The sequence below is a fragment of the Nymphalis io genome, chromosome 22 (assembly GCF_905147045.1).
Source record: "Nymphalis io chromosome 22, ilAglIoxx1.1, whole genome shotgun sequence".
Taxonomy (NCBI): domain Eukaryota; kingdom Metazoa; phylum Arthropoda; class Insecta; order Lepidoptera; family Nymphalidae; genus Nymphalis; species Nymphalis io.
This window is the reverse complement of record NC_065909.1, coordinates 5,128,605-5,152,602: the sequence shown is the minus strand read 5'-3', so window position 1 is coordinate 5,152,602 and position 23,998 is coordinate 5,128,605. Positions and strand designations below refer to the sequence as shown.

Here is a 23,998-nt window from a genome sequence, read left to right as displayed (position 1 = left end):
TGAAATTTAATTTTATGTTCAATAAATATTGGTGATTATTAAATGTCTATTTTGTAAAAACAACAAAGATGATTATTTAGAAAAGTCGAAATCCCGGGACATCCTAAGACTATGACTTTAGGATGTCTTCTCAAAGTTAAGTCCCTGACCAAATGCAAAATTTCATGATGATGTTGAATAGTTAAGAAGTGTAAGCATAACATAAATAGCAAAGAAATAAATTAAACAAATGTTTATAGTTTTAGTTTTATTGTAAAGTCATAGTCTAAATTTACAAGTAGGGTTCGGGGAATTCGAAAGTGACTTCGCGCCCCGTCAACTTCTTGTATACTGACTGGAAGGTGTCCACCTGAAAACAAAATAGAAATTATACATTATAAGTAATATTTAAACATAAAATAAGTACTACTTTAACATAGAATAATATATGAAGAAGAATGATGAATAGCCCATTCATCATTCTTTAATTTTAGACATTAAAATTATTGTTATTTTATAGAACTATAAAGTTATCAACTTGAAAAATCATACTATCATATATTTCATTATCGATATAGTAGACAAGAGTCGAAGAAGTGTAATTGATCCAACTTTCACATTTATAATATATGTAAGATAAAACATGAGCATGCTAATTATAATTAAATTCTTTACTTTTCCTATAAGTGGTTAGTTATAATAGATGAGCAAGCAAATGATATGAAGCAAATATTTGAAAAAATATTATTGTACTTTTTTTTTGAGACCCATGTCTGACAATACTTTTTTTTATCATTTATACACACACATTTATATGTTGTTACTTAGATTTAAAAATACATAATATAACAATAGCATCTAGTTGAAAGAAGAGCAGTTTATGTAAAGCTGTCATGTTATTTTTCTTTTTGGGATAGCATAAATATTCTTTAATAGTATAATTTTGACTTCAATGCTCAAGCAAGCAGTCCCTGACTCGGAGCTTCAAACCAATAAAAAAATATTGGGTTTTACTTTAAAGAAATTACCTACCACCAGTAATGGTCAGTGACAGTCTAGACTGTAGAGCTTTGTGCAAGCTCGTCTGGGTAGGTACCACCTACTTATCAGATATTCTTCTGCAAAACAGCAGTACTTGGTATTGTTGTGTTCCAGTTTGAAGGGTGAGTGAGCCAGTGTAATTACAGGCCCATATACATAACATCATATATATACATAACATCTTAGTTCCCAAGGCAGATGGCACATTGGTGATGTAAGCAATGGTTAACATTTCTTACAATGCCAATGTCTATGGGTATCGGTGACCACTTACCATCAGGTGGCCCATATGCTTGTCCGCCTTCCTATTCTATAAAAAAAATCTCTAGAAAATTTAGAGACTAACAGACTAGACTCTAGAGACTGTAAGTTGTCAGTGTTTACATATCTATGATAAGCATATAATGTATTTGTTCTTGCACCTGAACTCTTTCAGGGTCTGTCGGATTTATCATATATTGGATTAGTATGACAGAAGAGAATGGATTTCTGTATGTTCTTATGAACTATATGTATGACCTGCACAGTTGGCTAACCAGCTGTCAATCAATCAACCTTAAGAGTGATTGTTGTAGCTGAAATCAGTTAGGGACAAACATGAAAATTTACAAAACCTTAAATTTACCTTGTGTTCAATAGTTGTCTGCTGATTTTTATCAAGGTGCACTTTGATAAGCTGCGAGCCATCGAGCTTGACTCTGATCCTCTTGCCAACAATTTCAGCGGGGAAAACAAGATCTTCAAGAATAGCATCATATACAGATGTCAGTGTCCTGTAATAATAATAATTTTTAATGTATTATACAATCTAATGTGCAAACTAAATAATTTTAAAATAAACTTTTTTTTCATCGAGTTACTTAATAAACATCAACATACTTAATAAGAAAATAATATAATTATGTTATCGGTATATACTTCTTAATTATTTAAAAGTACTTTAGAATGAGGTTGGTATGTTAATATAGTTTAGTCGATGTAACTACAATTCACAGCTGAAACTAACAATTTTGTTTAATCATTAATGATGAGATGTTATTATTTATAATAACATGTGTACAATACATTTGTACTATTCATAATCAAAATTGAATGAATATGAATACATTATCTAGTAGAATTAATTTTATATCTCAAGCTCAGAATATTCATTTTTTGAAATATAAAAAAATATATAAAATAATTTTTATGTGTAATTGATTTACTTTACTTTACTACTTTATTGTACATCACACCACAAAGAAAAAAATACAAAACATATATATTGCCTAAATAAATGTACAATTATAGCAACCTTATCGCTACACAGCGATCTCTTCCAGGTAACCGAATGTAAGTAATTACAGATAGGATATGGGGTAGGTGGTGGTATGAATAAAATAAAATTAGTATTTAATTAAAACAATACCAATTATTAAATGTAAATATAAAATACACATACTATACATATATCCATAAATAAATTATATTATCAGCACATACAAAATTATAAGTATATGATATAAATACATACTATATACAGCAACAACGAATAAAACGATAAGTCCTCAAACATAACAAAAAAGAAAAGCATTTACCTTGATCTGGGCCTCTTTTGTTTGTTAGCGACGCGTGTTTTGTGGCTCGGTTTGGGCAGAATTTTGCGATCACCGATGAACACAACGTGCTTGCCACTGAATTTCTTCTCAAGCTCACGGACCAATCTGATTTGAATCTTCTGGAATGCCTTCAATTTGGGCATCGGCACATAGATGATGATTGACTGTAATAATGTAATGTTAGATTATTATATTAAAATTAGTCTTAATAAAATTAAATAGTATTTATAGTAGACATAAGACTTCAATAGTATATGTATAACTATTATTGTTATGTTTAGTTCAAGACCTCAGGCTTGTTATGAGCAATATTCATACCTACAGACGGTAGGTAGATTAAGGGCTTTAAATTAACAGTTCAGTTTAAACTGTAATAAAATATTCTCTTACCAACAAATAATGATGATAATATGAAATGAGAAAAGCATTACTGCTTACTAAGTGTCATACTACAGAGAAATAATAATTTGAAGCACATTTCATTCGTTTTAATTATAGCGAATGACCACATGATACTATATTGATATTTATTTATAAATTATCATGTCAACAATTTATTGTATGGACAGTTAATTTGCACTTAATTATAAATAAAATCTTACTTTTTTGTTATGCAGTTCAATTTCTTTAGCTTTTGTAATGTACAACTCCCGAAGTTGAGCCTTCAGGTCAGAGTTGGTTTCCAACTCGACCAACGCCTGCGAGATCGAGGTCTCGAAGCCATCAGGCTCGACAGCGCTCGCTTTGATGATTTTCGTACTCATCTGGAAAGCCAACAATCACTTTATAACCACAAACTTCGCGCTGTATAGGTTAAGATCTAATAAACGTGAAAACAATAATTATACACTTGAGCACATGAAAACTTCAACACATTTTCATTAGTTGCATTGTAATATTGACTAAAATTAAAAATCAAGGGATTTTATCACTAATACGAATAAAAACAACAGTGGACACGGAGATCCAGAATTTGTCACTCAAAAATATCATGGTAATCTTTACCCTGAAATTGAAACTATTAAGTTTAAATAGTTCTGTAATAATCAATTTACGCTGTAACTGTAATATTTAAGAGAAACAAACATTAATTTAATATTTTTTAAAAGATATTCGTGAAAATAACCACCTTGAACACTGAGCGGGAGCAAAAGAGATAGATACAGAATATGTCAAAAGTGTGGTCAGCTAAATAAATATTTTATATTTAAAAAAAATTATATTGCAAGGATCCTTGCAATAATCAATTGCTGTTATTAAAAAGAAAAAGTGATTAAAAACGATTTTATTGTAAAATATAAAATATTTATAAAAGTAAATTATTATGTTATATTAAAATTTTGTTTTGCCTATTATATATATTTATGACTACAATATAATTTTTTAACTAAAAAAATGTCTATGGTGTGGCGTGGCGTATATATTCAAAATTATTATGAATTTCAAAGTACCTAATTCATGAAGACAAATAATTATTGATGAAGTTATGAAAATATAAAATCTATTCACTTGTTTCTGAACTTTTGATTATTTTCAATATTGACATCAAGAATCTAGATTAAAAAAAATAGATCTAGGTTTCAATTTACATGTCAGTAGTTCAGTATAATGAAAACTGAAACCACGAAATGACAAAGTGCTGAATATCGATTCTTAAGAATGAATAAAGTTTTCATGAAAAATGAAACTGATATAAATTTATTTTTTGGAAAAAGGATCCTTTTTTCTAACTTAGTTACAACATTCATTTGACATTAAACTATAGAATATAATTTGAACAAAAGCAAAGAAACGCCCTGAGTTCTTTAAATTCAAATGCTGATTAATAAACCGCTTCAGGCATGTATTGTATAAATAAACCTTGAAGCAATGAAAACACGTGAATAGTAGGCGGAGTTACGTTATTGAAAATATGAAACAGCACAACGCCGAGTAAGTATCATTTTAAATATTACTTGCCATTTAAAATTAAACATACGATATTATGTACTTAATACATTTATTAAGTAATACTATTACTAATACATTTATTAGTAATAGTATACGTATAATATTTAACATATATAACGTAAGTAATAGTAGATCTTAAATACTTTTTCATTTTGAAAAAAATGTAAGTTGTTTTTTTTTTGTTATATTGTTTTTCACGGTTCAAATTTAGATTGACAATAACTTCATACACACACCTACAGTACAATCACAAAATGTAAATATGTGTTAGAATAGTTGGTAAATTTCTTTGTCTACTTTTAAGAAGTTCATTTTTTTATATATATTTTTTATATTTTGTCCTATGTACACTGAAATGTTGGGTGAAGTCATTCAAGACTTTATATGGACAGATCATACCATGGCAATTGATTGCCAAAACGAATGGATAATATGCATGGAAGAGACATTTAGTAATGTTTTTAAAAACATTTTAAAATTATTAATTATTATAATATATGCAGTCACACTGCAAAATTTTAATTAAATTATTTTATTTAATTATAATTAATGACACAAATCATTTAATATATACAAATAAAATGTGCATCCATATTTTTAGTTCTCAGCTTATTGTAATAATCTTTCAATAAGCATAAATTTGTTTCATAATGTCTATAAGTGTTACTTACTAATATTATAAATGTGAAAGTAAGTGTCTGTCGGTTACAATTTTACAGTTAAATGACTGAAAATTTAATGAAACTTGGTTTACAGCAAGCTTCAACCTTAAGGAAGGACAAGGGGTACTTTTTATATACCCAACACTTATTGTGGTACCTTTTTAAAATTTCCAAATCATCAGTCAAATATAATGTTGACTTGTTTGATTTACAAATTAGCTTAAGGAACAATTTTTAATATTTGTTTTTAAGATATGTAAAATGTTTTTATGTCAAACAAAGTAAATAAATATTGACTTCACCAATTTCTACAACTATTAATTGTGTTGGCTACGGCAGTATCTATAATAGTTTATGTTTTAAATTTCAATTAGCAAACATTTTTTTTTATAAAATAGGACAGGCCGTGTACCAAATGGTTATTAAATGTGCCACCTTGTGTTACATGGTCACCATCGCCCATAGACATAGGCGCTGTAAGAAAAACCTATCCTTACATCACCAAAAGTTTGATCAACCTTGTGAACTAAGATGTTATGTCACTTGTGCCGGAACACAACAATACTACAGAAGTAATCTTGTTTGGCAGTAGAATGTTTTTTTTTTTTACTTGCTGGAAACACACATTTACGTGTTTCATGAGGTGGGTCTTCTTCGGCGAAGCGGGTCAGCGGAGGCACTCTCCTCATGCTCCCGCTCCACGTCCTCCTTTTGCGACCATAGGAATAGGAAGGAGACCATCTCCATTCAGTATCTCTCGCTACCAAGCATGGCATTTATCTCGCTCGGCAGCGAGAAGTCTCCGCCGATTAAGGTCGCCAGGGAAAGACGCTGAGGCCCCCAAGCGGCACACTCCATCAGAGTGTGGCATGCCGTGTCCGTAGACGCACCACACTCGTGGCAAAAAGGCATTACCTCCCGCCTGACTATTCCGTGCAGGTACTTACCGAAGCACCCATGTCCGGTAAGTACCTGAGTCAGTCTGAAGGTCAGTGTGCCGCCTTTTCTCGTTACCCAGCGACTCAAGTGGGAGCGGATTGCCTCCACTGTCGTTAGGCCTGCTAATGGGGACCTCAGATCCTCCTTCCACCTGTGAATCAGGGCTTGCTGGGCGAAAGTCCTTATTTGCAGCACTTCCTCTAATCCTGGACGATCGCCACGCGACCTCACTTCCGCCCGGAACCGGTACACTTCTGCGTGCACCTCCGCCTGGAGTTCCCAAGGCGAATCTCCCGCGAGTAGTGTCGCCGCCGTCCACGACACCATACGATATCCGCGTATCACCCTCACCGCTATGATTATCTGTGACCTTAGCAAGAGAGCCTTGTTCCGACCGGTGAGAGCGTCCACCCAGATGGGCGCACCGTACAGAGCCATGGACCGCACGACATTGGCGTATAATCGCCAGCATGGCGTTTCCGGCCCTCCTACATTTGGTAGGAGCTTGCTTAAGGCAGCAGTTAGCGTTGATGATGAGACAAAAACGATGAGTCACCTTCCGACTTACGCAGGTAATGACCGGTCACGGTTATTTTGGAGAATACCTGTGTCAGATCGGACGCGAATCGACGGCGATGTGTCACCACTGTGGCGCGGACCGGGAGACTGCCCAGCATACGTTGGAGGCGTGCCCCGCGTGGAGTGTGGAGAGGCAGATCCTGGTCCGTGAAGTCGGACAAGACCTGTCCCTGCGAGCAATCGGGAAAACGGGAAAGAACGGGGAACGGGAAAGAGCCGATCCTGATCGGCGGAGACGACGACGGCGTCGTCTTAGCTCTCCCACAGCCCAGACGCCCGGGGCTTAAAAGATTAGGGTCGTAACCCTGGGACCGTGAATGCGTGAGGTGGGGGCCTCGCGTGTCCTATTCCAGACGGCCCTGAGCAGCCGGAATGGCCTCGCACTGCCGTACGCACTAGTGAGGTGTGGGGAGCGCGAGATTACCTTCGCCCCCTGAGGAGAGCTCCGTCGAGCCACGAGCGTAGCACCGCACGGGAGAGGCCACGGATGCGTTATATCAACACGATCCCGCAGCCTCTCCGATCCGTGCTGAGGACGGCCATCGCAGTGGTTTTAGTGGGTAAGAATCACACATAACCCGGTTCCACCCCCATGGAACCCGGGTACCTTCTGAAGGTTTCCACTACGAGAAAAAAAAAGCAGCAGCGTTGATGAGCTTCGGACCAAAGCTCTATCTTCCGTCCAGGATCGGGCATATCTATCTAAACTAGATAAATAAATATCTGTATTTCAGACATCAGCGTTTTTCTCTAGGATTCCCATATTTAAATAATTTAAGTTGTACAAGATTTATTGTTTTTTTAACAGATCGGAATTTTTTTATTGATTTATTAATATACCAGGAAAAACCCGCCATAAAAAAATCCACCATTTTAACGTTTATCATGCCTATTTAAATTATACACATAAAATATTTAAATTATTAAAATGGTAGCAGTAATTATTAAAACAAGCAAATAGCCATATTAACTTAAAAAGAGGCATTTTATTTGTTTGTACAGATAATAAAAATTTACAAATATTTGTATTATTTTTGAAAATTGAAGCTAAAATTCTTCAAATTACAAAAAAAGCACTTGACAAAGTTGATCATACAATTGAAAATCGATCAATCACGAATTACAAAATATGTCAGCATATATCACGCATTACAAAACTATATAACACTCGACGACTTTGATACAAACACTGATAAGCTAATCTGCCCGTAATAGGAGAGAACAATTTGATAACTCTACAGTGACCCGGCGGCCATCGAGACTGACGCACTGTTAAAAAGTTAGTGTTCTATATTTGAAATTTATTTTTTCGATTTGTGTTTTTTTATATAGGTAGTCTTATTATTATATTTTTCAATGTTTTTTTTTGTGGTAATTTAAATGCATAATTCGATTTAAAATATTCATAAAATATATATTTTGAATTTGGAATTAATTCGATTCGCAGGTTTTTCGTATTATTCTCATATATTATTATTATGTTAAACCTAGTTGCATACGTAATAATTGATTATATTATAAGGTTCTGACGAATAACAATACTGGCACGTTTAAAATTTTATTATTCTATATTTAAAATTTATGATGAACGAGTCATCGATGTGCGTATTATATTATATATAGATACATATCAGATTCGGTTTTAAAGTCACTTAAGAGCAATAATTTTTCATTAAAATTACCGTTGACAGTTGAAACCAAAAGTCAGTCAATGCACGCATAAGCGGCTCGTAATTGTTCCTCGAAGAGTGGTAAAAACGTCGCTGTTCTAATTAATATTACAGTATAAATAGTTAGATGCTTTTTTTTAAATAGGTTAATAGTTAAAATAGCAAATGCGTTATCGTTAAGATTCGAGGTTCTATTCTGAACATGATTTACTAAGAATCAAGTATGCAATTTTCTCAGTGCTAACGCCTCTAATAAATATCACAACGTAAAAAATACTTCATTGAAATTATTCAGGAATAAAATCGGGCGCTTCAGCATCTACAATTTATATCTCGTTTTAAAAATATATAGCTAGGTGAATATTTCACGTGAAGTGATTGTGATAAAAACTACACAACATAGTTACAAGGATTTTTTAGTGAAATTGCGCTTATGTGTATCTTTATAAATTCGTGTCTTGTATTTAATAACGCGACCTACCTACGACTGCCTGCGGTGCAAATGTTTTTACTTTTTGATTTCATCGTATCAATACAGCGCCGTCTGGTGTTAATAATCGGAATTAAGTACAAATCGCATTTAATGTCAAGTCTATCGAAGTAAAATAAGTTATTAGGCACAATGTGTGGGTTATAATGGGAAATGTTTGAATTACGTTTGATATTACATTACATTCTTCAGCTATAAAATTAGTAATAAATCATTCGTGATAAACTTTTATTACAAAATACAAATACATCTGTATCTAATCGTTGATCGATACTAGACTTTTATTACTTTTTTAAAATCATTCGATACCCAAGTGATTGTTTTCACAGCCACCTTTAAACTTTTATTTTTTGTTAATAAATCAAATAAATTCAATCAGACTCATTATTAGTATGTTATACTAAGTTTATAATACTGTTTTTTTAATGTCAAATTATATATATATTTTTAAATTATATTGAATTGTCAAATGAATTTACATTACTGAAAAATCATTAAATAAAAATCTTTATAGCTATCCTGACCTAGTATAATTGGCGAGATGGCCCAGTGGTTCGAACGCGTGAATCTTAACCGATGATCGTGGGTTCAAACCCGGGCAAGCACCACTGAATTTTCATATGATTAATTTGTGATTATAATTCATCTCATGCTTAACGGTGAAGGAAAACATCGTGAGGAAACCTGCATGTGTCTAATTTCATTGAAATTCTGCCACATGTGATTTCTACCAACCCGCATTGGAGCAGCGTGGTGGAATAAGCTCCAAAACCTTCTCCTCAAAAGGGAGAAGAGGCCTTAGCCCAGCAGTGCGACATTAACAGGCTGTTACTGTTACTTGTTAGCCATTTCGTTGCATTATTATAACGTAATACAGCAGCATAGATTTAATAGGATCTGGTGTGTACGGCAACCATTTTGTATCATATAAAATTAATTCACATATTTCAATAATCTTAATAGTTTTGCTGACGGTACTTACAAGTGTCATGTGATATACGTTCCAAAAGATTCATTTTAAATGGATATTACACAATTTCGTAAATTATATTGACGGGATAAAAATGTTGCCATTTTCTTAACCCGACACCATGACACATGAGCATGAGATTGAAATATATTTATTTATTTTGTATTTTTATTTTTAGCCTTTAAAATAGAATGAGGTTTGAAACTCAATACGGTAGTCGGTAATTATAAAAAAATTAAATCAAATTGTTCTCTGATCGTTAACTGTTTTTGATTTTTAAACATCAATTGGCGCGCCTTGGGTACTACCGATTCGTAGACCGTGATGGTAAACAGCGTTGGGCTCCCTTATGCCGTTATGCTACCACCTCTCCACCTCCGCTCTCTACTCCCTTTATATAATGTAATGCGTGTATGTCCTTTATATAATTTGTTACCTCTCCGCGAGTTGTAAAGTTTACATTTTATTTTAATTCAATTTTAAACTTTACATAACCTTAAATATCGTTTTATTTATCATATTGTCATTTGCCTGTTGTATCGTTCTGTCTACTTATGATTATTATTATATTTACTGGTGGTAGGGCTTTGTGCAAGCTCGTCTGGGTAGGTACCACCCACTCATCAGATATTCTACCGCAAAACAGCAATACTTGATATTGTTGTGTTCCGGTTTGAAGGGTGAGTGAGCCAGTGTAATTACAGGCACAAGGGACATAAAATCTTAGTTCCCAAGGTTGGTGGCGCATTGGCTATAAGCGATGGTTGACATTTCTTAGAATGCCAATGTCTAAGGGCGTCTGGTGACCACTTACCATCAGGTGGCCCATATGCTCGTCCACCTTCCTATTCTATAAAAAAAAAAAAAGATTTATTTTGTCTATACAACTTTTTGTTTTCATTTCAACGAACGCTGTCTTTGTATGCATTTTTCACAGAAAAGATCAGTAATTATTTCTTTCAACTGTTCACTTCAGAATGTCACGTCAGAAAAAACGGTGAAGTTGCCATCGGAACTTGGAAATGAAATTATAATGGTCATAAGTAGCTTAGTGGAAGTGTTATACATAAGGATATATTAATCAAGAACTGTTTGTAGTGCCTGTGTTAGCTGAGATATTATTAGCATGGAATATATAAATTTAAGATTTGTTTATCTTTATGTGGGGTACATTATTCACTTGGAATAGGATATATTTATGCTGTGTAGCACGAAAATACTAAATTACTCTCGTGGAGTCGCCGGTTAACAAGTAACGAACATTGAACACTTATTTTTAGATTTCGCCGAATACAAATTAGAAGGTTATCAAATATTTTTTTCGTTTCGCGATATTTGTGCGGACTGTGAAACAATTTTGGCGAATAATTGTAATATTTATGGGATTCAATAGATGTGTGATTATTACTTTTATACTTTGAAGTTATTTGTTTAAATGTAGAATTTGGTAAATTAGTTTATTTCATATTATCTGCAAATTAAATAAATGCCTCCATTTTTATAATCAGTTAAAACTTTTTCACCTAAGCATGTTTTCTTATGACACAGGATTTGACCTTGGTTTTATTTTAATACAAAATCTGACATTTTTTCGCTTATATGTTTCTAAACCCATTTTTTTTACTTGTCTGGAGTTTTTGTTATTTGTTAAACCAAATATAAATAAAGACATTATCTATTGATAAATAAGTTTTTAAATATGTACATTTTATCAAATCCACACACTTTTTTTTTTCGCTGAAAAAACACGTTACGCATTTCACCCACGGTAACAGTGGGGGGATATGTGGGGCTCGCCGGTGTACAAGGCGCCGAGTGCGCCCCGAACATCGGAATACCCACTAAAAAACCAGCGGTACCCTTTCCGTCTTAGCGAGGAGCGCACGGGATCGCTTTCGCATGCTACCGTGACGCTCTGACGGCCGGCCCGCCTATGCGGGCCTCCATTCTCCATTTCTCCCAGGGTACTATGAACCCGGCGGCGCCTATTGTGGAAGGTGGAGGAGGTGGGTATAGGGCCATCTTCTTCTCCCCGGTCTTTTCCGGCGGAGCGGGTCTGCAGCGGCATCTTTTTCACGCAATCACAATGTTTAAAATAAACTAAAATGTACACACATACATGCATAAATACATATATACCAGCAGCAACATACATAACACGCAACACACGCACTCTTCACACATTGGATGAAATAGGAAACAAAAAAAATTTCACACACATTACGTACTAGCAAAAACGCAATAGAAGCACACGCAGGCATACACGCACTCGTGTGCCAATTCGCATACACATAAACAGACAAACATTAAAACACAAACCTAAAAACACTCAAAATCTTTGAACTTCAAAACGTAAATTTGTCAAACGAGCTTCCAATTACACTTAATAATTGCATATTATCTAAGTACGGATGTATGACGCTATATAATTTCCCGGAAACGTTAATTAGCGTATACTAGCTTTTACTAGTATAATGGTCTACATAAAACTTTTATATCGTAATACATATGTGCAGTGGCGTAGCTAGGTGGACAAGGGCCCCGGAGCATAAGGAAAGAATCGGGCCCGCATGCCCTCTTTCCGCGTAGCTTGAAATTATATTGGTCTTCAAAATTATAGATAGGAACAAGAATATGAAACTGAGTTCCTATGTGTTTAATATAGGAAAATAAATAAACAACGACGTACATGACAATATAGAAGATTTATTATACAGATAAGATCAATAAAGGATTTTTTTTTTCTTTTATGCTTTTTTCTTTTTTTTTTTTCACGTATCACGGCATTCGCGGCTCAGCGCGGCGTTCGCGCTTCCTTCTTCTACTATCGTCTTTAGAAACCTCGTAAACTGTGCGTATTTGAGGACGAAATTTTGCGAGAGTGGAATAGTGAACACGAACGTAAGACGAGAACTGCACCGCAATTCGCGACGAGAATTCGCACAGTAAGATAGAAATGTGGAGAAGCCTTTTAAATACCATTCAAGTACAATTAAGCGCGAGTCGCATTGGATATTTTATTTCGAAAATTAAAAGAGTTTTTATAACAATGCCGACTCTCAGACATTTATTTTATGCACCTCTCTTTTCAAAGCTGAGGTTAGAGGGCCCCCTGAGCTCCGGGGCCCTGGTGCACTGCACCACCTGGCCCTACGATAGCTACGCCACTGCATACGAGTATAACTAATGGTTTAAGCGGCGCCCATCAGTAAAGCTTCTAATCGGCTGGATTGTTTCCGACATCTTCAACATTTATTGCCATATATATCAGCATATATTCACAAAATCTTAATGAATTATACACCTAAACCTTCCTCATGAATCGCTCCGTCCATTGGTGAAAACCGCATGAAAATCCGTTTAGTTTTTGAGTTTATTGCTTTAGGACAAACAGACGGAGTGATTTGTCACTTTTACTGTGTTCTTATCTCTAAACCTTTTACATTTATTATCTTTCTATATCTATTTTATTTGTTTCACTCGTCCTGTACATGTCCTATTATCAATGTTATTTGTCACACTGTGTCAACACTTGTTTTCAATTATCTTTTTCTGTATTTTTAAAAAGCTTTTATTTATCTTTGATGTTTACAAGTTTAAATTGATATTTTTATCAAGTGTCCGAGAGCCGGCATTGTTATAAAAACTCTTTTAACTTTCGTAATAAAATAACCAATGCGACGTGCGCTTAATTGTACTTGAATGGTATTTAAAAGGCTTCTCCACATTTCCATGTTACTGTGCGAATTCGTGTCGCGAATTGCGGTGCAGTTCTCGTCTTACGTTCGTGTTCACTATTCCACTCTCGCAAAATTTCGTCCTCAAATACGCACAGTTTACGAGGTTTCTAAAGACGATAGTAGAAGAACGAGGCGCGAACGCCGTGCTGTGATACTTGAGACAGTTCTGCATTCATGTTTTACAGCTGGTTTGAGGATACTGATGTGAATCCTAGGAAGAAATCTTTTCGCACGTTTCAACAACAACAGCAGTGACTTACGGTGAACGCTATTTTGATGCTCCTAGTTTCCCTAAAGGCCGAGTAAAGAGGGAAAATTTAGGGTGCGGAAAAACTTGCTGAGTTTTTTTTTTGCAGCCGTGCACTAACTAATTACATATATGTTTAAAAACGCGAAAATGTGTCCGTAACTAAAAAAAATACCTATATGGAGATTCCGATTACTATATTGGTTCAGGGATTTACAAATGTCGAAGGCTGCCAAAGTATAAAATCCTTCGCTGTTCGTTTATGATTTTTGCCATTTCAAGATCGGGATTTGTGGTAAGTTTTGATTGTTCTTACAGAATAGATCTCCTGTAATTCGTAAAATGAGCATTCATTCATAATACGTGTATTTTAAAATAACATATTTTTGTATATCAGATATTTAGTAATTAAAGTAAATAGGAGGCCTTTAGCCCAGCAGTGGGACATTCACAGGCTGTTACGGATTACGGAAAGTAAATATGAACAAATTTATATTAATAGAAATATTGTGAAGAAATAGCCTTAAAGTCAATATTTTTTACATTTGTATCATTAATGGGTGTAATATACGACTTTACGTATAACACACACTTATCTCTTTGTCATTATTGACTTGACATTTGAAAGAAAACACAGCATTGTTTAACTAATCTGTCGCTTAGCAACGTTTTATAACCAAGGCCGATAGTTATTACGTAATTGTTAATTAATTTTTAAAGACAAATAATTAATTTTCATTTCATAATAACTAAAATTTACATTATTTTCTTTTTATAATAACTGTAAATAAAATTGTCGAACCTAAAATAGGTTATCAAAAGAAGCTTCGCCCGCGGAAAGTTAAAAAAAATGTTTTTTTTTATCACAACACATTAATAAATTCCAAAAACAATACAGTAACAGTAACAGCCTGCTAATGTCCCACTGCTGGGCTAAGGCCTCCTCTCCCTTTTGAGGAGAAGGTTTGGAGCTTATTCCACCACGCTACTCCAATGCGGGTTGGTAGAATAAACATATGGCAGAATTTGAATGAAATTAGACACACGCAGGTTTCCTCACGATGTTTTCCTTCACCCTCCAGCACGAGATGAATTTTAACACAAATTAAGCACATGAAAATTTAGTGGTGCTTGCCCGAGTTTGAACCCACGATCATCGGTTAAGTTTCACGCGTTCTAACCACTAGGCCATCATATATGATCATATTTATTTGTCGCTATTTTGATATTCAGTTAGCTAATCGTCTCGGCTTCGCACGGGTAGATGAGGAGAAAAATGTATTTTGGATTTGCGTAAAATCCGTTCTTAGGGAGCGTCTACGTCGGGGCAGGTAACTGTGACAAATTTGATGCCAATCGGGTGGACAGATTAGGAGATCTCGTGATGAGTGGTATTTCGCATATATATATATATATATATATATATATATATATATATATATATATATATATATATATGTACATATACAACGATTCGCTTTGTTCGCTGGCAAAATTGTGTACGGGCCGTTATTGAAAACGTCCCAATAGAAACTTTTCGTAAGTTTCGCAGTTGCATGAATGTGACGCAATAGAAACGATTCGTTATTCCTTCAACTCAAAATGATCGCTTACTGATATAGAATTAAGATTCATGTAATATATAGACCCGCTTTTAATGTGCTAAATGAATGATATTTCGAATGAATGAACTTAAAGATTTGTAACTGGTGGGGAGGCTTGCAACTACCCACTTCACGGGCCGCAAAGAACAATAACAGTTCCAATAAATATCATTCAGTGATTACAATAGAACTGAAGCCAATCCATTGATCGTATATCAATGGATTGGCCTTTAAAGTCGATCCATCGATTAAAAAATAATTTTATAATAATATAGACGATAAGTGGCGTGTAAATATTTCAATTACATTGTACTCAAGTGCTTATAAAATAATAACGCCAACCTACGCTCGACTAGTGTAATTACTTTTACTCTATTCCAATCGGAGTAGGAGTAAAGTTAAACAAACCGTATAATTAGAAATTGCGTGCGATTTTTTAATTGTCCTGCTGTATTACGCACTATAAACAGTTCTTGATTAATTTAGCTTTATTTATAATACGACACTATTCCACTTAAATAGTCATAACCATATTAAATTAACCTTCGAAGTTCCGATTACAAATTAGCGGAATTTGAAAATGTCATTTTTTCGCGAATCCATAGTGAATATCATGGATTATTCAAGATCTCGACCAATAATGACGCGTCAATTGATATCGGTGACCAATTATATTGGTGACGAAGTTGTTTATTTGGGTTTACTCCTCTCGTGGTTGGAATAGGTTATAGTAAATTCTTCAAAGGTCATGATCGCGTTTGGTCCGTAAACAAGTACTGAGTTACACTATCTCTAAGGCTGACCGCGAGCAATACTCTCTCGTTACACTCGCAGCTATAAACTATTCTAATCGAAATAATTAGTAAATCCATTACAAATAGCAAATTCATACATTCTGATTTATCTTTTGTGAAGCATGTAAGTAACTAGGTCGACGGGTGCTAACCCGTCGACCTAGTTTACTAGTTCTCCCAAAATTAGAAATAAGTATGCACGAAAAGATATAGCGTTTGAAGAAGTACAACTTTATAACAAATTACTACCTACTATAAAAAATGTAAGCTCAATTAACGAGATCAAGTATCGGCTTTCACGCTGTATTTTGGAAAATTGATACTGATGACATAAGAAACTTACTTGATATCCCGTTAGCTGAGTACCTACCTATGTGGCGGCCATTATTATATTTAACTTTATGACATTTTGTTCTCATGTAAGTGACGTTCGTCTTTTTGAGAATAAAGATTCTTTGAAGATAAATAGGTGTACCGATAAACAAACTTTAGATTTCAATTGCTCATAGATAAATGACGCAACACAAACAATTATTGAATGATATATCTTTATTTATACAATACAATTCCACTTGACTACTTATATCCACTTTAATTTCACTTTCATAGTTCCGATAGCAACTAATCCTTTATTCAAGATCCCGACCAATGGTTACATGTCAACTTATTTTCATACTTGTGTATTTTCTTGTCTTGTCTTCCATTCTTCTGTGATTGGGTAAGGTATGGCTTCGAAGGTTCGAAGTTGGCCGGGAGGGCTAGAAGTTATAAAGCGCTATTTAAATTGTAGTTTTTAAGCTTTGCAACATTTGGTCGTAAAAGATCTTAAGTCTTCGATCAGTTTCCATACAAATGATTAAATAAATAACCATTTCGACCGGCGTTAACTTTGATTGTTAAGGTTATATAAAAATATAGAAATCGATAAATGAAAGGACGAAGCTCAAAACCATCTACTACAAATGTGATGTGCCTTAGCCCAGCAGTGGTTAATTTACAGGCTGTTACTGTACTGTAGGCACTTTCGAGCTATTTGATGATAACCTTGATCTATCCCGCTATCTTCGGTTAACCACATGGTCCACATCCTGGATCATAGTCTCTTGTTGTATCCCTCAAGCCTCAAGTAAGTTTCAATTCAATCAGCTTTAATAATTTAATTATCTTTTCCAGAACAATCATGGCACCCGCAATCCTAGTGACGGGCGGGGCGGGCTACGTCGGCTCGCACACGGTGATGTCGTTGCTTGAACGTTCAGACACGGTGGAATTCGAAATAGTTGTCGTGGACAATCTCAGCAACGCATACAGGTAAGTTTCATGTGCTGGATAATGAGCCGTCCGATGGTAAATGGTTACCAACCTCCATAGAATATTGGCTCAGTAAGAAATATTAAAAATTCATTGTTGTTTATTATACAATCCACTCATCACCGCCAAACAAAAATGCTTATTATTGTTTGTGTTCCAGTCCGAAGGTTGAGTGAGTCAGTAAAATGACAGCCACACGTCACGCAACTTAGTTCCTCAAGCTGGTGGTGCTTTGGCGTTGCAAGGAGTAATTAATATTTCTTACAGCACCAATGTCCATGGGGAGGTGGTGTCCACTTGCCATCAATTGGCCCACTTGACTATCCGCTTATTGTATAAAAAAGTATATTTGATAATGCGGTACGGAACACTGCGTCACTAAATAACAGGATTATTTGAGCTATTATAGCGTGACAAACTATACAATTTCAAACCTAAGGACTATCGTAATAGAATTTAAAAAAGTATTTTTTTCATTATTGCAGAGCGGATGGCCAGAAAAAACCGGAACCATTGAGGGTGATAGAAGAGATGACGGGGAAGAATATACACTTCTACGATTTCGACATCAGGGATAAAGAAGGATTGAATAAGATATTTATGGCTGTGAGTTAGTCTATACTTTGTTGTTGTTTTCATATCACAATAACATATTAATGTCTAACATCTAACTAACATACCCTTTCCTATATATTATATTAAAAAAAAAAAATTGTCATTTCTCGTCATCTCTCCAGACTCCATGAACGTCGTTTTATTATTCTTTGTTAGGAGAAATACTATGTCGTTTAAGCTCCTAACTTTTGTAATAATATTAACATGAGTACACAACAAACGAAAAATTTATAAAACAACCTTTGTATATAATTATGTCGTCCTATTTACCGATTTCTGAACTGCGCAGGATATATTATAGTGCAAGTGTGTGCGCAAATACAGGTGGACTCTTTATTCACTAACTCTCATAATCCGATGGGACGGCAATTGTACACGACCAGAAAGAGTTCAGACGCAGGACCAACAGCTTTACGTGCTTTCTGAGGCACGGGAGTATACATACTTCGAACTTCCAAACTGTGGGCTGCTAATGACAGAAAACGTCAATAACAAACTAGACCGATCTGGGATTCGAACCCAGGATCTGCGGAATTACATCTAGCCACGTGACCAACGAGAAACACGTGACCAAAAAAGTCGAGATGGCCCAGTGGTAAGAACGCGTGAATCTTAACCGATGAACGTGGGTTCAAACCCGGGCAAGCACCTCTGAATTTTCATGTGATTAATTTCTGTTATAATTCATCTCGTGCTTTTCGGTGAAGGAAAACATCGTGAGGAAACCTGCGTGTGTCTAATTTCATCGAAATTCTGCCACATGTGTATTCCACCAACCCGCATTGGAGCAGCGTGGTGGAATAAGCTCCAACACCTTCTCCTCAAAAAGGGAGAAGAGGCGTTAGCCCAGCAGTGGGACATTTACAAGCTGTTACTGTACTGTACGTGACCAACGAGGCAGATTTACAATAAGAACGCCTTATGTACAATTCTTCCCTATATTTAAGTATTTCTTCCTTCCTCGTGTACAGTAATATACAATAAATTACATAATATATTAGTATCATTGTTTATTTATGTTACAGCACAACATTGATTGCGTGATCCACTTCGCGGCCCTCAAGGCCGTGGGTGAATCCGTCGAGAAGCCGCTGGAATACTACCAGGCGAACATATCTGGTACATGCACGCTATTTGAGGTGAGGTAATCGTTTGTTATTTAACATGAACTAGTTTTCGCCTGCGTGGTGGGGGTAGGCAGGTGCCAGGTTTTAAAGGTACCCTATATCTTTTCTTGGGTTTCAAGCTCGCTTCATACCAAGTTTTATCAAAATCGGTTCAGTGTTCCGCGAAAGCGAAAAAGACAGAGAGAGTTACAAGTTAAAAAATTGCTTTTAAAAAAAATGTGTAATTACCGAACTTCGACTCCAAAGCCAATGTCAAAGACGCAGCATCTGCACAGGTTCTTTTATATTGCACAAACACAAGACCATTCTCTATTCACGTAGTCTTATATTTTTTTACGGATTTACATACTTTCCGAGTCAATTTTAATTAAGAACCTTTCGACAACAAAACCTTTCAATGATCCGAGCCGGGGCTCAAGTCCAGGCCCTCAGAGTCGGTGACCCTATAAGCTAGCCATAACACCAACAATTCAATCAATACGAACTATAATAATCAAATCTCTTATAACTGTTTCGCATTCACCTAAATACTGTTTTTCCCCTTGTTTGATATTTGAATTAAAATAATACCTATTACTATGGGCACATCTTTTTTTATTTATAACAAAACATGATCCTTCGAGCCTGATTTCACTGTCATCACATCACTTTCAGGTAATGCGCAATCACGGGGTATATAAGCTAGTGTACAGTTCTTCTTGTACCGTGTATGGAGAACCGGAGAAGCTGCCGTTAGACGAGTCTCACCCCACAGGTCAGGGTCTGGCGAGCCCTTACGGACGGTCCAAGTTCTTCTGTGAGGAGATTATGAAGGATATTTGCAGGAGCGATCAGGTGTGTATCTAAGAGTTGGCTTTATATTAACATATCGAGCATTCTTCGATAAATAGAACTACTTGGATTATTATTAAATCAAAATGATAAATTGTGGTGGTGTTTCAGAAATGGATGGTGATATCCCTGCGGTATTTCAACCCGGTGGGCGCTCACCACAGCGGGCGGATTGGCGAAGACCCCACGGGCATCCCCAACAACCTCATGCCATTCATATCGCAGGTATGTTTACGGACTATATATGTCAATGATTGCTAGCAAACAACCCTTACAAACACCACTAAACATAGGCTTAGAATACTTAATAAAACAAGACCACATTGATTTAGTTATATAATTAATTAAATAAAAAATATAATTTTATTATGTTCCCCACTCATACGAAATCAGTTGTATCGTATATCGCAGAGGAACGTTTACCACTATGACGTCACATCCGCGAGGAACACGTATTGAAACGAAAATTAATTTGAATTGATGTCTAGTCCGTTACTAAAATTAAATAAATCCCATCAAAAACATAAATGTGAAATCAGAGCCAAGTTCAATATTATGATATATGCCTTGGTTGTTGACTTCAACGACAAAAGAAGTGAGATCTAAATGGGTGCCAAGTTCAATGGTCAGCCCTGAAATTTATTTATAACAACATAAAATATTTTATAACAACTTAAAATATAATTTCTTCTTATAACTAGAATAATATATTGAAGCCTAAGGTCTGACTTGGCTAGTTCTCATATACGAATTATTATTACCTACAAAAACAGTCATGGAAGAGCCCCATGTTCGATGGCTAGTTTCTACTAACAAGCCAAATTTTCGGAAGAATAAAATAAGAACTTACAACTTGCGAAATTAAAAAATTATAATTAAATGATAAAAATTTACTAGTTCCTGGAGATCTTGACTGACGATTATGTTCCATTGAATCGTTCATTATTCTTACTGAAATATTTAAAAATATTTGGACATAATTTGTTACATAACAACACGATAAAAGGTACGCAACAGATTTGCGCGTGAAGAGCGATCCCAATTCTGAATTTATTAGCATCTACTATTCTTTTTTTAAAATAAAACAAGACATACACGTCACTAAGTATTCACCCAGCTAACTATCTGGATGCCAAATTTGAACTTTCCAGGTCATCTGGAACTGGGTTAGAATTTTGATCTGTAGGCCAGATATATGATAAAAATGACGATTTTTGGACGTTCATATCTAAATAACCGTTTGAGGTGTGTTTATGAAATTTGAAGCACATATGTATCTCGCAAGTTTCAATATATGAGCCCAATTTGACATGTTTATGTGAAATATTTTTTGAGTTATGAGGGGGTCAAAAGTGGCTCCAAATGGTTCGTGTAATATTACACAAGGTGCTGCTCGTCAGTCCTGTTAGCTTGAACTTGGCTTGACACGCTTCCGGCTGCCTAGATACAACTGAAATTTCTATTCCAGGTAGCAGTGGGCCGTCTTAAAGAGTTGTTAGTCTTTGGTAACGACTACCCGACAATAGACGGGACCGGCGTCAGGGATTATATTCACGTGGAGGACTTAGCCGAGGGCCACGTTAAAGCTATCAAACTCTTCAAGCAGACCGGCTTTAGTGGTTTCCATGCTGTTAATTTAGGTAAGACTGTCTTAGATTAATATTATTTTGAAATTGAACAAACAAAATTTAAGTTGATAATTTTTATAATATATAAAATTAAAAAAAAAAAACAAAATACGCATTACAAATTTATAGAAAAAACACGCCGTCTAAAAGATTGTCTGCGGTGATGATTCTTACGTCTTTAACAAGCGATAGACTTTAGTGAATTAATTTTTAATGGTTTTAAGAAAAAAATGCATGGAACTCTCTTATTATATGATATAGTATGGCGTCGGTCGCGGTGCACTCTTTTCAATTATGAATAATTAATTAATAATGTGCCTCTTTTGTATCTCACGACACAATTGTCTATCGTTCCGTCGTATTCGAGGAACAAAAAGCCAAACAAACAATTCGAGCTGCCCATTTGCTCTATTACAAAGCCTCCCCCCCCCAGGCACTGGCACGGGCTACTCGGTGCTGCAGATGGTGTCGGCGTTCGAGCGCGCGAGCGGGCGGCGCGTGCCGCTGCGCGTGGTGGGGCGGCGCGCGGGCGACGTCGCCGCCAACTACGCCGACGTGGCGCTGGCGCTGCGCCTGCTGGGCTGGCGCGCCACGCGCTCGCTGGCCGACATGTGCCGCCACACGTGGGCGTGGCAGAGCGCGCACCCCGCCGGCTTCCGGGACTGCTAGGCCCGCTGGCCGAGTTGCGAGGCACGGGGGACATCGCATCTTAGTTCCCAACACCGATGGCGCATCGACGATGTGAGGAATGATCGATATTTCTTCTATATATTTTAAATTGAAAATAAAATTATGGCGATTGCACTTGTATATATTCTCGGAACTTTCTCATACTTCGCGACTGGGTTTTTATAATTTAAATAAATATATATATATATAAACATAATATGTTCCGATGCCATAAACGATGCCATATATCAAATGTTTGGGGATTCTTCGAGTACTAAAAGTACTTGTAAATAACTTTAATGCTTTTTATTGTAACATATTTACAATATATAATAAATTTTAATGGATAAGAATGAAATGTAAACATTCTATTATTCGTTATTTTTTTTTAATTTATTTATTAAATTTATTTCTTGAAGATTTTATGGCCTAAAATTTGTTGCAGATTTTAGTGCCTAAAGCACTAAAAAACTGTAATTCAATACAAACGTTGTCTTTAGCATTTAATATTAACAATCGAATATATTCGAATAATGTTATAATATTTTATTGGGAAAAATAATAATTATATGTATTTGGTAGTGTTAGAAATTAACAGCAAAATTATTTTATTTAATATTTCTCTGCAAAAAGTTGATGTTCGCTAAGAAGAAAAAATCGCTCTAAAGTAATAATGTTAAGAAAATTATTATTTAAATATTGTTCAATGATGGCGTGATATATGTCCATTGAGACATTTGAAAAGATAAAGTCATGAATTTACTAAATATAGCAGGATGTATATTATTTAGCTAATTTTAATATATTACATAAATATTTAAATGTATAATGAGGTTGATGACGAAATGGTGTAGCTAGACAGAAACAAAACAGTTGCAACACCTTTAGAATTGTAGAAATGATAATGAAATTGTATTAATAATAAACAAGCATTGTTTTTTACCACAGGCAATAATTATAGGACTCGCAATGATTGATAGCATATTGGCCTAATTTGGCTAATAGGCAGTAACTTATTAACTAAGGCCCAAACCCAAAGCGACCTGTACCAATTTTAATTGTTTCTCTTTCACTCTAAGGGTGTTATATATTGAATTACACATTTCCCAATTTGAATCCGAAGAAATATTTTTAAATATTTAAGTGACCACGAGATCATTCCACATGTTAAAAACTGATCAACACTGTGTATGTCATTTTAGCTAAAATCTAATAATATGGTTTTATTGTATATTAGTTATTATAAATATTTTATAATTAATTTAATAGTCTGTTACCAAAATATTTTTTAATGAATTATATAATAGTTCATTATGTAAAAGAAATGTTTTATTCAATTTTTTTTAAATATTTGATATATCATATTGTTATTACATAAAAAAATACGTGTAATCTTAAAATTTATATTTTTTTATTTTATAAAATTACGACTTACAATAATGTATATTTAATCCTGTTTTATTTTGAAATACTTAGTATTTAAAGTTACCATTTTTTAAATGTTCCTAATGAGTTGCCATATTCTATTTAATATTTATTGCAATTTTAGCATTT

At 34.9% G+C, this 23,998-nt stretch overlaps 2 protein-coding genes across 5 annotated transcripts; one reads left to right on the top strand and one right to left on the bottom strand.

Annotated features, from left to right (window-relative positions):
• Positions 1-232: 232 nt before the first annotated feature.
• LOC126777272 (40S ribosomal protein S7) lies at positions 233-3,805 on the bottom strand. Of its 2 annotated transcripts, none has more exons than XM_050500276.1 (5): positions 3,748-3,805; positions 3,221-3,382; positions 2,598-2,782; positions 1,646-1,793; positions 233-349 (listed from the first exon to the last, which is right to left on the bottom strand). In XM_050500276.1, exons 2-5 carry the CDS (start codon positions 3,380-3,382, stop codon positions 272-274), a joined length of 573 nt encoding a protein of 190 aa, XP_050356233.1. In that variant the 5' UTR covers positions 3,748-3,805; the 3' UTR covers positions 233-271. The 2 variants fall into 2 exon arrangements, with proteins under 2 accessions (XP_050356233.1, XP_050356235.1); XM_050500278.1 differs by having other exon boundaries at positions 3,624-3,759.
• A 427-nt stretch (positions 3,806-4,232) lies between these two features.
• LOC126777235 (UDP-glucose 4-epimerase) lies at positions 4,233-23,085 on the top strand. Of its 3 annotated transcripts, none has more exons than XM_050500227.1 (8): positions 4,233-4,550; positions 17,437-17,574; positions 18,060-18,180; positions 19,215-19,328; positions 19,971-20,150; positions 20,259-20,372; positions 21,616-21,787; positions 22,209-23,085. In XM_050500227.1, the coding sequence occupies exons 1-8, from the start codon at positions 4,531-4,533 to the stop codon at positions 22,442-22,444; spliced, it is 1,095 nt and encodes a 364-aa protein (XP_050356184.1). In that variant the 5' UTR covers positions 4,233-4,530; the 3' UTR covers positions 22,445-23,085. The 3 variants fall into 3 exon arrangements, with proteins under 3 accessions (XP_050356184.1, XP_050356185.1, XP_050356187.1); XM_050500228.1 differs by lacking the exon at positions 4,233-4,550 and adding an exon at positions 7,953-8,027; XM_050500230.1 differs by lacking the exon at positions 4,233-4,550 and adding an exon at positions 14,142-14,160.
• Positions 23,086-23,998: the final 913 nt, after the last annotated feature.